General features: G+C 37.3%; 1 protein-coding gene across 2 annotated transcripts in view; it reads right to left on the bottom strand.

Annotated features, from left to right (window-relative positions):
- Positions 1–271: 271 nt before the first annotated feature.
- The window catches only part of LOC132633062 (uncharacterized), a 32,994-nt gene continuing 15,989 nt past the window's right edge, over positions 272–17,276 (bottom strand). Inside the window, exon 4 of one of the 2 annotated variants that reach the window (XM_060349272.1) lies at positions 272–587. In XM_060349272.1, the coding sequence (XP_060205255.1) occupies positions 447–587 (141 nt within the window). In that variant the 3' untranslated portion in view covers positions 272–446. The remainder of the gene's footprint in view (positions 588–17,276) is intronic. The other variant, XM_060349264.1, reaches the window with a different exon arrangement.

Below are 17,276 nucleotides of genomic sequence, written 5' to 3'. Positions count from 1 at the left end.
TTCTTATGAAGAAAGAAGGTCATATATTCCTAAAATGTCCGCAGCTTCTTGTTTATAAGTGTGGCGCGCAACACACCCATAACCAAGACTCTATTAGACACGGCTCGTAGACACATCCTAGGACTGAACTGCTCTGATACCACTTTTGTCACGACCCGGCTAGGGGCTGCGACGAGCACCCGGTGCTACCCTACCCGGGCACCCCCTTATCGTACATAACATAACATCTAGGTGAACCATAAGTCAATTCGTGCTTTTCTTATCATTAATCATATTGATCCCATTAGACGACCATCATCATTAAACACATCATAGGCATCTATGCCACATCATAAGTACAAGGCCGACGAGGCCAACAAAAGATATACAAAACATGGGCCGACATGGCCGAACATCTCTACCCACATACACATGACTACGAGCCTCTAAGAGTATGACATATCACATTAGCGGGACAGGACCCTGCTATGCCCATAATTATATACACAAAAGAATGAGTACCCAAAAGCTATGGCTCCGAAGGAAATGGAGCTCTCTATGAAATCTCTGAATAAGCAGCTATGGATCAAGTCTGTCTCCCTGTGCACCTGCGGGCATGACGCATCGTCCACAAACCAAAGGACGTCAGTACGAATAATGTACTGAGTATGTAAAGCATGATTAATATCAATATAGAAGCATCATAGACAATATACGAAGTGGCACATGAGGGAAGACAATAATATCATCATCATGACACTTACCTGCCTTTCATAGGGACTTTCCATTTCTCATGCATATTTCATAATAGTGCTCGTATTCGTATATATGCCCCTATTCACATTTATATACATAATCTTTTCACATTCATATTCATATTGTATACATAGCTATACACTTATATACATACATAGCGTGCCCGACCATAAAGTTCGATGTTTCAGACGTACTTAGCCAACCAAGGCTCAATGTTATTTCTACCTGGCCCTACCAAGGCTTCAGGGTTATCCGTACCATCAGCAGAGGTGTGCGCGCGTTACGTAATCGTATACATACTTTATACATAATCATATACATATATTCTACCCGGCATTATAAGCTCGGGGTGTCATTATAGCCCTTCGTAGGCACATGTGAATATAATAGCCCGTGGGCACCTTTAGCATCATTATTATTATCATCGTCATCACTATCATCATCGTTCTCGCTACATCTCTATCTTATGCTTACTCGTCAATGGGGTGCGTAGTACATTCGTAGCACGTATCAAGGGTCGTGAGCTTATGAGCTCGGAGTGTCAATCACTTGAATACAACATACTCTTAAAGAGGATTTAAGAGTTTGGCCAAGGAACCATGCCTTATGAAAGAAGGGTTAGCCTCACATACCTTTTCGTCGAACTAGTTTACACTTGCACGTTTCCTTCCAATGCTAGCGTTTATACCTTCATTTAATATAATAACAATGGTCATTAGTCATTCACATTATCAACATTATCTAGATTTCTCAATTTGCCTCTAATTCACCCATATTCATGGTCATAACATCCAACTTCGTCCATTCGTCTAAAGTGTCTAGTTCATGATTTTAGTACCATTTATAATGCATTCATATCACAACACAACAACATTCATGATTCAATTCCAAATATTCCACAAAATGTCACTATTCACCATTCATGACCTAGTTGGCCACATTTTATACAATCCATGTATTTTAATTCTCCAATACCTTAAACATCATGTAAAAATCATGAATCTTACCTTAGAAGTTATAGGAACAAGCTTTGGTTGATAATACCCCACTTTGAGCCAAACCCTAGTTTTTCTCCATTTGGATTTCTTGACTTGGGTGATCCTTGATGATTCCCTTATCCTTGATTCACTTGTCTTAATGTTATTGATGGCTTATAATCCTTGAAAACTCATATAATAAATGTAGAGAGAATTTTTAGAGAGAAGTGGTGTAATGTTGTAATGAAATAAAACAAGTGTTGGTCCCTTTATTTAATGACTTGTGAAATCTGTGCTGAGATGAACAGTGGTCGTCCATGGAGGTTTACGGCCCGTATTCCACTATACGGCTCGTCCTCCATGGGCGTATTTAACCATTTCCAGAACCAGAAGCTGGGCTGCCTTCATGGTGGTTTAGGACCATGGTTTACGGGCCGTAAATCACTTTACGGTCCGTCCACCTGGTCGTATTTTACCATTTCTTGACTGGGCAGAAAGTTGAAACCTTGCATGGCAGTTTACGACTGCCAGTTTACGGACCGTATTGCAATTTACAGTCCGTATTTTGCAATTTACGACCACTGGGCAGTTGCAATTTTGCAACTTCCCATATTTCTTAGACTTCTCATTTTAATCACCCCCGTCCATGCACATATATTGCTCACCTTGTATCTCATCTTAACTTAGCCAACTTTCTCGTCTCACATCGGATACTTTCGAAATCTCGCCTAAGGTCATCAAACGCCGTTTCTTGCCCATAGACATCATGCACTCATATTCATCACTAGTTCATCCACTTGCGTACCAACGGAAAATTTTCCGAGGTGTAACAATGCATATGAACCTCTCGCGGTGCACGCACTACAAAATAAAAAGGTAATTTGCGAAGGTTGAAAGTTGCAATTTGCGGAGGTTTTAGCCTATTCTAGCAACTAGTGGAGGCTAAAACCTTCGCGAATTGCAACTTTTAACCTCCGCAAATTATCTATTTTTTTGGAGTGATGCATGTGTAAGCATACCTGTTGAATAGCATAAGAGATATCCGGCCTCGTGAAAGTAAGATACTGAAGTGCAACTGCGAGACTGCGATAGTGAGTCGGGTTATCATATGAAGCACCCGATGTGCTGCTCACCTTCGGTTTAGTATCAACCGGAGTAGAAGTAGCCTTACAAGAAGACATCCCAGCTCGATCAATGATTTCTTCGGCATACTTGCGTTGCGAAAGAAACATGCCATCCTTATGGCGAGTGACATGAATGCCAAGGAAATAATTCAAAGGACCCAAATCCTTCATAGCAAATTCCGAGGCAAGGAGAGCCATAATGGAGCATCGGAGAGAATCTGAGGAAGCAGTAAGAATAATATCATCAACATAAAGTAACATGTATGCCATATCGGACCCCTTTTTGTAGATGAACAAAGAATTGTCAGATCTGTTGTTTGAAAAACCAAGAGAAGAGACATAATCTGCAAAACGCTTGTACCATTCCCTCGGGGCCTGCTTAAGTCCATATAAGGACTTACGGAGTAAACATACATAATCCGGATGAGTGGGATCTCTGAAACCCAGAGGTTGATGCATATACACTGTTTCCTTGAGCTCACCGTGTAAGAAAGCATTCTTGACATCTAGCTGATGAATAGGCCACTTCTTTGATAATGAAAGACTGAGAACGGTATGGATCGTAGCCGGCTTGACCACCGGACTGAAGGTCTCACCACAATCAATGCCAACCTGTTGAGTCTTACCATCACCTACAAGACGGGCTTTATGCCTCTCAAAATCGCCATTAGACTTTTCTTTATGAGTGAAAATCCACATAGAACGAATAACATTCACATTAGGTGGACGGGGCACCAACTCTCACGTCTTATTTTTAATAAGAGAATCAAATTCATCATCCATAGCCATTTTCCAATTCGGGTCACGAAGGGCGGTCACAGGGTTACGAGGGAGAGGGGATTTCGTAACCATGGTATTCAAGTTAAACGTACGTTTTGGCTTAAAAATACCATGCTGACTCCGGGTCACCATTCGGGGTGGATTGGTAGATTGGGGTGGCCGGGGTGATGTTTGTGTAGGTGGGAGAGATGGAGCCGAGGGCTGTTGGCCTAAGGCAGAGGGGTAGGTGCGGTAGGGGAGGCGGCTGCCAACGGAGGGGACTGGGCAGTGCGTGCCACGGTGGGAGGGGGGGCAGTCGGCTGGTTCACGGGTGCCACGGTGGGATGGGGGGTAGTCGGCTGTGTCACGGGAGCAGCGTGGGGGGTGGGGGGTGGGGGGGGGGGGGGGGCTGAGCCGACTATTCGGAGTAGAAGCCATATGATGCAACCAAAATGGGGAAATCCCATTATCCAAAAAATCATAAATAGTTGAAATGGGAGAATGTAAATTGGAAAATGGGAAAACATTCTCATCAAAAATCACGTGACGAGAAATAATGATTTTGTGAGACGATAAATCATAACACTTATACCCTGTATGATTCGTAGGATACCCCAAAAATACACACGGTGTAGATCGGGCTTGCAATTTATGGATAGTCGGAGAAGGAAAGAGGGGATAGCATAAACACCCAAAAACCCGAAGATGAGAGTAAGATGGCTTTCTTTGGTATAGCACTTGAAGAGGAGAAACGTGACCAAATAATTTACTTGGTAAAATATTAAGAAGATATGTTTCCATTTGTAAGGCGTGATGCCAAAACGAAGGGGGGAGAGAAGCATGAGCAAAGAGAGTCTGAGTGATATTATTGATAGAACGGAATTTTCTTTTGGCTTTCCCATTTTGTGATGACGTATGTGGACAAGAAAGACGAAATGACATCCCATTAGACTCACAAAATTTCCCGAATTGACCATTATCATATTCCTTCCCATTATCACATTGGACATTTTTAATATGACGTTCAAATTGGGTATGAATGTGGATTTTTAAAGCTAAGAATTTCTCATAGACGTCGGATTTCTTAGCCAAAGGAAAAGTCCATAAAAACTTCGAAAAATCATCCAAAAAAAGAACATAATACCGATGACCCAATGAACTTAACACGGGAGAGGTCCACAAATCACTATGAATAATATCAAATGGCATCAAAGTTTCGGAAATAGAAGAATCAAACGGCAACTTAATGTGTTTACCAAGAACGCAAGAACGACAAATACTAGAATGAATAGATTTATTACATTCAATGCTTTTATTAAGCCTAAGACAATCTAAGATAGAATTTCCTGGATGACCCAAACGATCATGCCAAAAAGGAAAGGACAACGCCGCAAAGGTTGATGGAGTGGTGGTTGGATATTTGATGGTGGTGACTGGATAAAGATCTCCCCGACTATCACACCGCATTAGTGCCATCCCCGTCTGAAAATCCTTCACAGAAAACCCATATGGATCAAATTCAACAGCCACAGAATTATCAGTAGTAAACTTCCTTACTGAAATTAAATTCTTAATGAGTTTAGGAGCATGTAAGACATTCCGCAAGGATAAAGAGGGGTATGGGGGAGGCAAACTAGTATGACCACAATCACGAATTGGAATCGAATGACCATTTCCCACAACAATACCATTATTTTGATTGCTCAAATTAAAATAAGACGAGAGATTACCGTCCGAGGATGTCATATGAGAAGTGGCCCCGGTATCCATGTACCAATTTTGATCGGGCCGGTTCAAGGTCATGGTGTGCATTGCGGACTCAATGTCGGTTGGAACATACGACCCATGAGAGGCCACTGCTACCGTGTAGAGCTGCTGGGCTGGAGAAGGGCCTAATAAACCCTACTGCCGTGGCGGGACTGGCGGGGGACGAGCCCAAGAAGCCGTCGGGTATGGGCAGGGGGGAGGAGCAGCCCAGCGAGGCCGCGGGACCCACTGCCAGTGACCAAACTGGTCGGCAGTCCACTGCTGCGAAGGGGAGCCCGCTGGCTGCTACGGGCTGAACCACCGCGGCCGCCGGTGAATTTTCCGCCGCCTGAGCCGCGGCTAGGGCCTCCCTTACGGCCAGTTCCAGAATTTTGGCTGCGGGAATTTTTGGGTTTCCCTCGGCGTGAGCTTGTGTTGTCCGAGGGCGGTGGCGCATCGTCGACCGAGGCTACCATAGCCGAACCAGACCCGTGAGACACCATTGCCGCAAGTTCACGTTCTTCCAAAACAAGGGAAGACTGAGCCTCTGTGAATGGGAGCGGCTTTGCATGGCGAATTTGTGTCCCAGCCCCTTTGTACGCTTCAGTGAGACCAGAAACCAGTTGAAGGACAAGGCGGTTATTCTTCACGGGAGCCCCAACGTTTTTCAGTTGATCCGCAAGGCTCTTTAGACGTTGACAATAGGCGGAGGCATTGGGAAAATCCTCCATACGAGTCGTCGTGAATCCTTGTTCGAGAGTCACCGCACGAGAGGTTTGATGATCTTGGAATATATCACGCAAGCGAACCCAAGCGTCCATGGCAGTAGCATCTAGTTCGATGATGGTGTTTAACAGATCATTCGAAATTGTCGAATATATCCATTGAAGCACGGTGACGTCAATGGTCGTCCATAATTCGACTTCCTCATCAGTGTTGGGAGTTGGCTTCTCCTTACCTTTGGGTGGAGGAATGATGTGATGAAGGATCTTGTGAGAACAAGCATGAATTTTGAAAAGCTCGGTCCATGTTCCGTATTGTGAGTTCTCCATCTCAAGAGTAACAGAGATGTGATTCTTGATATTGGAGACCGCGAGGGCCGGGTGGAACGAGGGCTTAGCCGGAGTGGTAGTTGCGTCGGCCATGGCGGAAAAAAATAAAAATAAAAAAGGGGCGACGGAAAGAGGAAGAAGAAAGAGGGACTAGGGCGTAGCGGAAGGAGGAAGAAGAAAGAAACCCTAATCTGATACCATGTAGGAAATATTTTTCGTGTTTCCTTTCATTCCTTGAATTGGTTATTATACAAAATATTCTGACCTAAAATAGGAAATTACAAAATATACAAAATATTCTAACCTAAAATAGTAGACTACGAAATATTCTAACTAATATTTACATAATCTATCAAATACAACAGAATTTTGCTAATTAAGAAAATATATCTCAAATTTCAAAGAACATAATTTTAAGTTCTTCCACTCGGGAAACGCGGTTATGGTCATCAGAAGATTTTGATTGGCTAAGGAGAAAAGGTATTCGCTGGCACACAAATTGTGAACGTGGGAAAGAGTACATAAAATATTATGCTTTGATAGCAACAAAGCCAACTAGCAAAGTCGATTCAATCGGTGGATGCCGTAGCTTTAAGAGATAGGGGTGGAACGATGCCCTCTCCCTCCTATGTTGTAAAAGGGAAGTGCTGTATTTGTCCTAACTTAAAAGTCCAAACATCCTTACATGAGTTTTTTTGAGTCATACTTTTTTTTAATAAACTGGGATACTTAAATTCATATAAATATTGTAGTAGCTTTTTTCAGTAATATTACAACCACTAGTTATGCCTTTAAGGCAATCGTAAAATTTTATAATTAAACCATATGTCTATATTAAGTCTAGTAACATCCAGTGGCGGATGTAGCATACAACAATGAGTTTAACTAATTCCAATATTTTCAACACAAAATATAGAATTTATTTAAAAGATCATTAGTTTTCAAAAAATATAATATAATTTTTTAAATCTATAATTTCACAGTGTAGTGTGTTCATTAATAACAGTCTAAAGAGTGAACCGGTCAAATTCAAAATCTTGAATCCCCCCATTCATGACACTACACCACTATTCTTGAAATTCTAAATTTACCCCTTTTTTTTGGTAAACTGGAGTAATTATATTAAATTAACTTAATATGCATCATTACAAATTAGTGGGGAGACAGAGCTGCTAGTATTGTTCTGGGAGGGAATATTAAAATTATTTTATTGCTATTATACAAGTGGATTCTGACCACTTTAGCCTAACGAAAGTAGTTCCTACTTTGTGTGCTCATTTTCTAAAACACAAACAAGAGTGGAACTGTCCACTGCACAAAACTCCCCAGTTGTGCATCTGTCTTCTGACTTTCTTTTCTATAGCTCTACTGAATGTAGGGGTTCCCAGTTGGTGGAGCAATTTCATGTATTTAAATAACAAGTTAGAGCCCGTTTGGATTGGCTTACAGCTTAAAGCTGTTTGCAGCTTATAAGCTGAAAAAAATAAGTTGGGGTAGTCCAACTTATTTTTTTTGGCTTATAAGTTGTTTTCAGCTTATAAGCTGCTTTAGATAAACTAAGTCAAATGGGTCCAATTATTTTTTTGAGCTTATTTTAAGCATAAAATGACTTTAAGCTGGCCAGCCAAACACTCAAAAAAGCTGAAAACAGCTTATAAGCCAACTTATAAGCCAATCCAAACGGGCTCTTAGAATAGGATTGATGTCCCTTTGTAAGAAATGGACACGTCACCTCTATATGGGATAATATGTGGGATAAGTAATCCCATATAGAAGGTTGGATAAGTTATCCCATCTAATAAATGGAATAACTTATCTCTCCTACCAAATGACCCCTAGAATTAAACAAAAAATCCAGAGTTCACGATGAACCCTTGACCCTTTTTCGATAATAAAATAATGGGAAAAGGGTCAAAATTACCCCTCTATTTTGTAAAAAGGGCTAAAAATATCCCTCGTTACGAATTTGGGTAAAACATACTCCTCTCGTCATTAAAGTTTTCAAATATATTCCTGTCTTAACGGAAATCCCCAAATTTTCTAAAATAATCCGATTTCATTTTTTAAACCCGCTCCATTTAAATCCGACCCTACTAAATATAAAAACTCATACGATCATACAACCAACTATTTGATTTTTCGTTCTGATTGGCTTGACATGAATCAAGAAACGGAAACCACAATATAAATATCTCGAATTATTTATTGATTTGATACGCGAAGTTGTAGTTATGGCTTATCTAGTATGAATTTAGCGATCCAAGTATATTCTAAACAGGTTTAAAAAATAAAATTAGGTTATTTTGGGGAATTTGGCAATTTCTGTTAAGACAAGGGTATGCTTGAAAACTTTAATGACAGGAGGGGTATTTTTGACCCAAATTCGTAACGGATGATATTTTTAGCCCTTTTCTCAAAATAGAGGGGCATTTTTGACCCTTTTCCCTAAAATAATGCATGTTTTGAAATCCTTTAATTCCTTATGGTCGTCCTATATAGTATGATTTTGTTCTTTCGGAACCATTTAATTTTCTATGTTAACGTCTGCACTTTTCTATCGTAGTATAATTGCTTTATGATAACTTAGCTAAATATGCCATCCGCCTAATTTCGAGTCCGGAGCCAAAATGGCATATTTTTACAGCAATTAGACCAAAATAGGCTGTCTTTTTGTTTTTATACCCAAATGGGTATTTCGTTGATCATTCAACGAAATACTCCAGTTACTGTTCATAGCAGCAACTCTTTTTTTTTTTAATTTTTTTTTGCATTTCGTGGAACAATCCACGAAATAGTTTTTTTTTTTTTTTTTTAATTTCGTGAAAAAAATGATTTTTTTTTTACATATCATGACACAATCCACGAAATAGATGTTTTTTTATTTTATTTCGTGAATAAAAAAAGAAATAAGAAATTATAATTTTTTTTTTGTTTTTGCATTTCGTGTATTAAAAAACGAAATAGGATAAAAAATTTTCTAATTTCGTTCGTATAAAAAGGAAATTGGAAAATATATATATATATATATATATATATATATATATATATATATATATATATATATATATATATTATTTCGTGTATTAATGAAGGAAATTGATTTGTTTTTTTATTTTTTTTTGTATTTAGTGAATAAAAAAACGAAATAGGAAATTATATACATATATATATATATATATATATATATATATATATATTGCATTTCGTGTATTAAAAAACGAAATAGGAAAATAAAAAATAGGAATATATATATATATATATATATATATATATATATATATATATATTTCATTCATGTACCAATGAAATAGGATGAATATATATATATATATATATATATTTGTGTTTCATTTATAAAAACATTTATATATTCACGAAATAAAAAAAATCTTATTTCATTTTTTAATAAACGAAAAAAATAATAATTGTAAAGTCAAGACATAATTTTATTTTAAATATAAATATAATTCTAAAAACTATAGGGAGAAAAACTAGTTGTAAAGTCGTCAAACTTTAGATGGTCATAACTTTGCGCTCGGACGTCCGATTTACGCGATTTTTTTTTTGATTTTGGGTATTTTTCCGAGATCTATGCACACAAACTGCCGCAAGGCGGTTTGGCCGAGCCGATTTTTAAAAAAACGCCTTTTATCACATTCAATTTCAATTTTTCCCCAAATTGGCATGAAATTTTCAGTTTTATTTACTTATAAGATGATGATACGCAATAGATTTCAACGTAAAAATCCAGGGATAATGTATCTGTGAATGTCAATTTCACTTCTGCGGTTTCAATTTTTGAAAATAAAGCTGACTAATTTTCTCGATATATAAAGTTGACTAAAATAACCTTACAGTTAAACACTAAGTTTTTTGAAAAATATATTTTAAAAAAATTAAAAAATGGCTTTTAATCAATTTGGAATATATATATATATATAAGATCAATTTCAAAAATATATAAAAAAACTGTTTTTATTTTATATTTCGTGGATTGTTCCACGAAATGCAAAATAAAAAATTAAAAAAAACAGTTTTAAATTAAAAAATAAAACAGTTTCGTTAATATAAATAAAACTGTTTTTTTTTTTTTTGCATTTCGTGGAACAATCCACGAAATATGTTTTTTTTATTTTTTTATTTTGCATTTCGTGGAACAATCCACGAAATATTTCATTGGTACATGAATGAAATATATATATATATTCCTATTTCATTTTTATATAAACGAAATGAAAATAAAATTATTTTCCTATTTCGTTTTTTAATACACGAAATGCAAAATATATATATATATATATATATATATATATATATATATATATATATATATATATATATATATATGTATATAATTTCCTATTTCGTTTTTTTATTCACTAAATACAAAAAAAAAAACCTATTTCGTTCATTAGATTACGAAATGCAAAAAAAATAAAAAAACAAATCAATTTCCTTCATTAATACACGAAATAATATATATATATATATATATATATATATATATATATATATATATATATATTTTCCAATTTCCTTTTTATACGAACGAAATTAGAAAAAAACTTATCCTATTTCGTTTTTTAATACACGAAATGCAAAAACAAAAAAAAATTATAATTTCCTATTTCTTTTTTTATTCACGAAATAAAATAAAAAAACATCTATTTCGTGGATTGTGTTAAAAAAAAAATCATTTTTTTCACGAAATTTAAAAAAAAAAAAAAAAAAAAAAACTATTTCGTGGATTGTTCCACGAAATGCAAAAAAAAAAAAAAAAAAAAAAGCTATTTCGTGGATTGTTCCACGAAATGCAAAAAAAAATTTAAAAAAAAGCTATTTCGTGGAACAATCCACGAATTAGCAAAAAAAAAAAAAAGAGTTGCTGCTATGAACAGTAACTGGGGTATTTCGTTGAATGATCAACGAAATACCCATTTGGGTATAAAAAAAAAAAAGACAGCCTATTTTGGTGTAATTGCTGTAAAAATATGCCATTTTGGCTCCGGACTCAGAAAAGTCTTGTGAAGCACACAATTGTATTTAGGCAAAATACATCAAATCACCCTTAAACTATACCCAAAATGTCGATATCACACCTAAACTCTACGGGCGACCTATTACACACCTGAACATCTAAAAACTGAAATTATTTACCCCCTGCGAATTGATGACCACTTGCACAATTGAAAGTGTAATACACTCGCCTGCCACGTCAGCGCCAAATCAGATTTCTTTTAAATTTTAAATTTTAAATTATTTTTCTTTTCTTTTAGTTAATTTATTTTTCCTTTATTGTAAAATATAAATAACCCCTCACCCCCCCCCCCCCCCCCCCCGCCCCCCTTCTTCCTCTTGTTCATCTTCTCCGTCACTAACCCCTCAACCACTACCCCATCACTAACATCACCCAAATCTCTTTTAAACGTCCATTTGAAGGGCAGTTCGTGTAATTTCAATTTCTCCAGTCCATTTGAAGGGCAGTTCGTGCAATTTCTTCATTGTTTAATAACAATGAAGAAAATTTCTCCAGTCCATTTAAAGGGCAGTTCGTGCAATTTCTTCATTGTTTAATAACAATGAAGAAAATTTCTCCAGTCCATTTAAAGGGCAGTTCGTGCAATTTCTTCATTGTTTAACAACAATGAAGAAGAATTATCCAATCCATTTGAAGGACTGTTCGTGCAATTTCTTCATTGTTTAACAACAATGAAGAAAAATTATCCAATCCATTAGAAGGGCAGTTCGTGAAATTTCTTCATTGTTATTAAAAGTCCATTTGAAGGGTAATTCGTGCAATTTCTTCATTGTAGTTACGTATTGTTTCTTAAACTTGGACGAATTTGAGTGTAAGTAGGACGAATTTGTCGAGGAATTGGATGATTTGTTCCTCAATTCAATTTTTTCGATGGGGGTGGGGGTGGGCGTCGGGGCGGGGGTGGCGTGAAAGTGGAGGAGAAGAGGGAGTGGGGTAACGTGGAAGGGAGCAGTGACAGGGGGTGTGGAGGAAAAGAGGAAGATGAGGAAGAGGGGGGCGGCAGTGACCGGGGGGGAAGGCAGTGAGGGTGGGAATGGAAGAAGATGAAGATGAGAAAGAGGGGGTCGGGGTGCGTAGAGGAGAAGAAAAGGGGGTGGGGTGCGTGGGGTTGGGGTTGGGGGTAGTAGTGGTGGAGGAATTATTTAAAAATCATTTTTATTTTAATTTTGACTTCACTTGCCTATTTTTGAATTATAATTTTTATTTTTGCAACATCAGCTTCTAATGGGTAATAAATAGCACTTTAAAATATATTAGGTGTGTAATGGGTCATCTGTATAGTTTAAGTGTGATATCGACATTTTCGGTATAGTTTAGGGGTGTTTTGATGTATTTTGCCTTGTATTTATAAGCCAAGAAGTATGTCTAAAGACAAAAGGAATTCAAAAGTCATGCTAAAGATATGGCCTTAAAATGATTGTTGGGTTTCTTCATGTGACAAAGGACACATACATGCACATTTAAAGCACTTAATTCCCAATTAGTGTTAGGAAAAGGTATGCACGTTACTCAAGCCTAATTTCTTTCTTTTGGCTAATTCATTGTACAATATAATTAAGGATCCTTTGGCTGTCTTTCTAATAATTAACTTACAATTCAATAGTAATCCATCGTAAAAATCGCTAGGTCATTTACATCTTTGCATAATAATTTAATACTAAAAAGAATATTTTATGATTGAATTGAAGGATATAAATGTCAATCAACTTTTAATGGGCATTTTAATATTTTAACTTTTAATTTTGTTGCTTTTCACTTTTAGTATAACATGATTTTTGTGTGGATAATTTTCACCTCCACTTTGTCCACAATCACACCAGCCACTACACTAACTACCTGTTCCTTCACAACCACCACCACCACTACCATCGAAAACAACCGGCCACTATATATGTCATCACAACCATCACTGACAACCACTATCGCTACCAACCACTACTGTTAGTCGTTACCACATCTACCACCTCCATTATTATAATTATATCCACTACTGCAAGCTTCATCGTCATTGTCGTGCCACCTCTACCACTATTATTAGCCACTGCCACCACTGCAGCCAATTCTTACTACTAAGCACCTCCACCATCACAACTACCTCCACCGCCAACTACCACCAAACACATCGTCAACCACCACACATTCTTCAACCACCACATACTACTAACATCAACCAAGCCAGTCATTACAACACCAACCACCTCCACCATCACATCTATCACCACCACCATTACTAGCCACTAACACCAACCCTCACCACCACCATCACTAGCGAACATAATTTTTTTTCTTTTCAAATAATGATTTTATTTTATTAAATTATATTTTTTTCTACTATTTAAGTACTTTTTTATTTGGTTGTATATATATTATGTTTAGAAATAAATAAATTATGCACATTCAGATGCTAAAAAGTAAACAGTCTTAATCATTTAGTATTCAGATCTAGAAATATCTTAAGTATTGAAATGTGCATTTAGATATGTCTTAATCTTAATGAAAATAAATTAGGCCTTAGTAATCCAATTGGTGTGTTGCTTGAATTTTTACACTATTAACAGGAGTTTAATTTTTTATATGGTAATCCCGTCGTATTATATTTCCTTTTACTTTTCATTCCCCTTATAAGGAAAATAATATAAGTGCTCAAATAACCATTTATGTTTTTGTTATTTTAGCAATGCATCTAGACAAAAGAGGAGGTGAATTGTGTCTTGGTCGATTTTCGCATATTGAAGAGCCTGATTCTTTAATTTCAGTAATCCAAACTCAAACTGAAAGTGAAGTGCAGAAATGAAAACACAAACTATTTTACGTGAAAACCCTTCTTGTTCAAGGGAGTAAAAATCACGACCTGCCTTTGTAGGACTTTCCTCAAAACTTTACTAACTTGAAAGAGTAGTGATAGTTCCAAGTGCATTTGTGTTTTGATGATTGTCAAACTGTTTCAGAACTAGATAAGAGACTAAGTCTGTAATCTGCTCTCTGTGCACCTTGCACTATCGGCAGAGACTGCTGTAAAGCTGAGGCACTTGCAGCACATAAGTACAGTAGTGAGTTGACCCATGCTTTAGGTCAAAATTGAAGAGTGGTCTCTTTTTACCCGAGATGCTCCCACTATAAATACAACATGATGGCAACATATTTGGTAGACTTGAGAATCGAATCTAAATCGTGCAAAGCTGCCGACACAAGTTCTCTAGATCTCTCAAGAACAAAGTTACTTTCAAGCTGAAGAACCAGATCCTGATATGAGTTTAGTCTATGTTCGTTAGGTTGTTGTAAGTCTTTGTTCATTGGTGCTTAAACTGTAAACCTACTCTTCCATAAAAAGAAGTTGTTTGTAGGTGTCCTAAATTCTCAAGATTGCTTCCACAAGCTCTTGAGTGGTATTTGGCTTAGTTGTATTAGTGTGTGGCTAGAGTTAGTCACTATGCTGAAATTCTCAAAGGGTGCCTTTGAGTGGTACACTAGGCTGGGTGAGTCTAGGTGTATTAGTGTGCTTGGCTAGGGGTAGTCATGTGTGAGGGTTGCATAAGCGTTATTATAAGAGTGAGGGTTTATGGGACTTAATTCCTAGCTTACGATAGAGTTGTAAGCTGAGTTGCTCGGTTAGTGGAGTTGAAATCCTACTGGGGTAGGTCGTGGTTTTTAATCCCTTGAGCAAGGAGTTTTCCACGTAAAAATCTTGTGTCGATTCTTGTACTGCATTGTATAAGGGAACTGGTACACAACCAGGTCCCTCATATATTGTGTTCGGTGGACGCATAGCCTATATCAATTGGTATCAGAGCGGGTTCTTTCTAAAAGGTTGACACCTAGAAAGGATCTCTTCATGGCTAGTTCATTAAACCCAAAAAAGGGAGAATCTATCTCAAGACCATCAAGCTTCAGCGCTGAACACTATGAATGGTGTAAGGTTAGAATGCACGACTTCATCACGAGTAAGGATACAGATCTATGGGACATGATCTGTTATGGTCCTCATCTCCTCAAGCTGAATGGCTTTACTCTGCAAAAAGATCAAGAAACTAAAAAGATTCTTTTTCAAAGCATTGGATCAGGGGAGTACAATCTAGCTTCCTCTTGTGAAACAACAAAGGAGATCTGGGACGCTCTCAAAGGTGCACATGATGGAATTGACAAAATCAGTACAAATCTTGATCTTCTCAAAATTAAGGGTAGTGAGACCTCTCAAGATCAAGAAAGGGATGATATGGTAATTGGTAATGTAGATCTACAAGAGCAAGTTGAGGAAGTTACTAAAGAAAATCATCATCTAAACAGCCATATGAAAGAACTATTGAATACATCATGTAGAGGGAAAGAGATGACAAACAAAGCTCAGGATGAGTATGAGGGCAGACGAGTGTGGATCATGAAACACCAACATCTTCGACCTTCTTCAAAGTGAAGATACAGTCAAACAGAAGTCAAGATAGGAGGAACCTGGTCTGTAGAAGGAAAAGGAAGAGTTGCCTAAATTAAAAGAAGAAAGCTTAATTCACACTGCTTCTCACTCTAAGGGACCCGATCAATGCGGGTTCCCAAATGGAGTCATTAATTCTACCAGAAGACTTGGGTGAGGAAAGGATAGTCAAAAGCTGCCACTGAAGAAGAGACAACACGATTAGAAGAAGTTCTTCACATTCCAAATTATAGTGACCAAGGAGGAGCATACTCTCATACTACTCTCAGGACAGCATAAGTATTGGAGTCATTACATACCTCCGAGTTCCTTGCTGCTTTAAAGAAAACTGTCAAGGAACTTGGTTCTTGTAACTCAGGTTAGTAGTCTCTACAATGCTTATATATATGTGTTAAACTGCTAACATGTCATGTCATTAAAAATCTTCCCGCCCAAAATCCTGAGCCCAAACGTTACATCCTTCCTGGACCGACCCGGTTTGTAAGAAACTTCAGGTATTAACCAATCAGAATCGGCTGCTTGTCTCAAACATTTAAGGCTACTGTTTGTGTCTCTCTTACTAAACCCCTCTTCTCAGTTCCCTGTGTTAGTGTAACATTCACAAACTCAAATCCCTTTTCTTCCTCTCAAAACCCTGGCTGAAATCCATCATGTTTAACAACGAGTCCTCTTCTCAAGCTATCTCAGACATAAAACTCTTCCCCTCACCTTCTGAAGACACATCCTTAAATCCCATTCCATCTAGAAAAACAACTTCAGACGGAAGTGGTCAAACACTCTCAGTCTCCAAATTCCTTCAAACCACTGAGGAAATTAACGCAAGGGATGATAGAGTGGAAGTTTCAAGCAATTTCATGAGCTCTGAGGGTTTAAATACCAATATCCAAAGGTTTGTTCCTGAAAAGGCAATTTGTGAAGATATACAGGACTCAGAAAATGGAGGTACCACTACGGAAAATGAAGTTGGTACGAAAATCTCAGGTAATCCTAATTCCTTTAGTAGTGAAAAAGGAGCAGAGGACTCCATCTCAGTCATAGATAGTAAATTATCGAAGAAAAGAGTGGGATTGTCTAATATACTAGAGAGTGAAAAAGAAATAGTGGATGGGTTTGATGACGCCATGCAGGCTGAGATGGACAGTGAAAAGGTTCAAGGGAAAGAAGAAAGCACAGGGGATATGTGTCATTTCCCATTTTAACCGGGTTAAAGTAGAGTATAACATATTGGTGATTCCTCTTTTGTTTATTTTAAGGAGTCGCCACCTAATTATTTATGGTGAATTAGGACACCTAAAGTTTATTAAAGTTATTTTCTAAAGTTAGCTCTGTTTAAGGTCTGCGAAACTTAAGATTCTAGGTAAGGGTTCAATTAGTCTAAAGGGAAGGTATTAGGCACCCTTTAAGACCCATTAACAATGG

Source organism: Lycium barbarum, chromosome 1 (assembly GCF_019175385.1).
Source record: "Lycium barbarum isolate Lr01 chromosome 1, ASM1917538v2, whole genome shotgun sequence".
NCBI classification, from domain to species: Eukaryota; Viridiplantae; Streptophyta; class Magnoliopsida; order Solanales; family Solanaceae; genus Lycium; species Lycium barbarum.
Note: the sequence above shows the minus strand (reverse complement) of the source record. Positions and strands in the feature narration are given on the sequence as shown.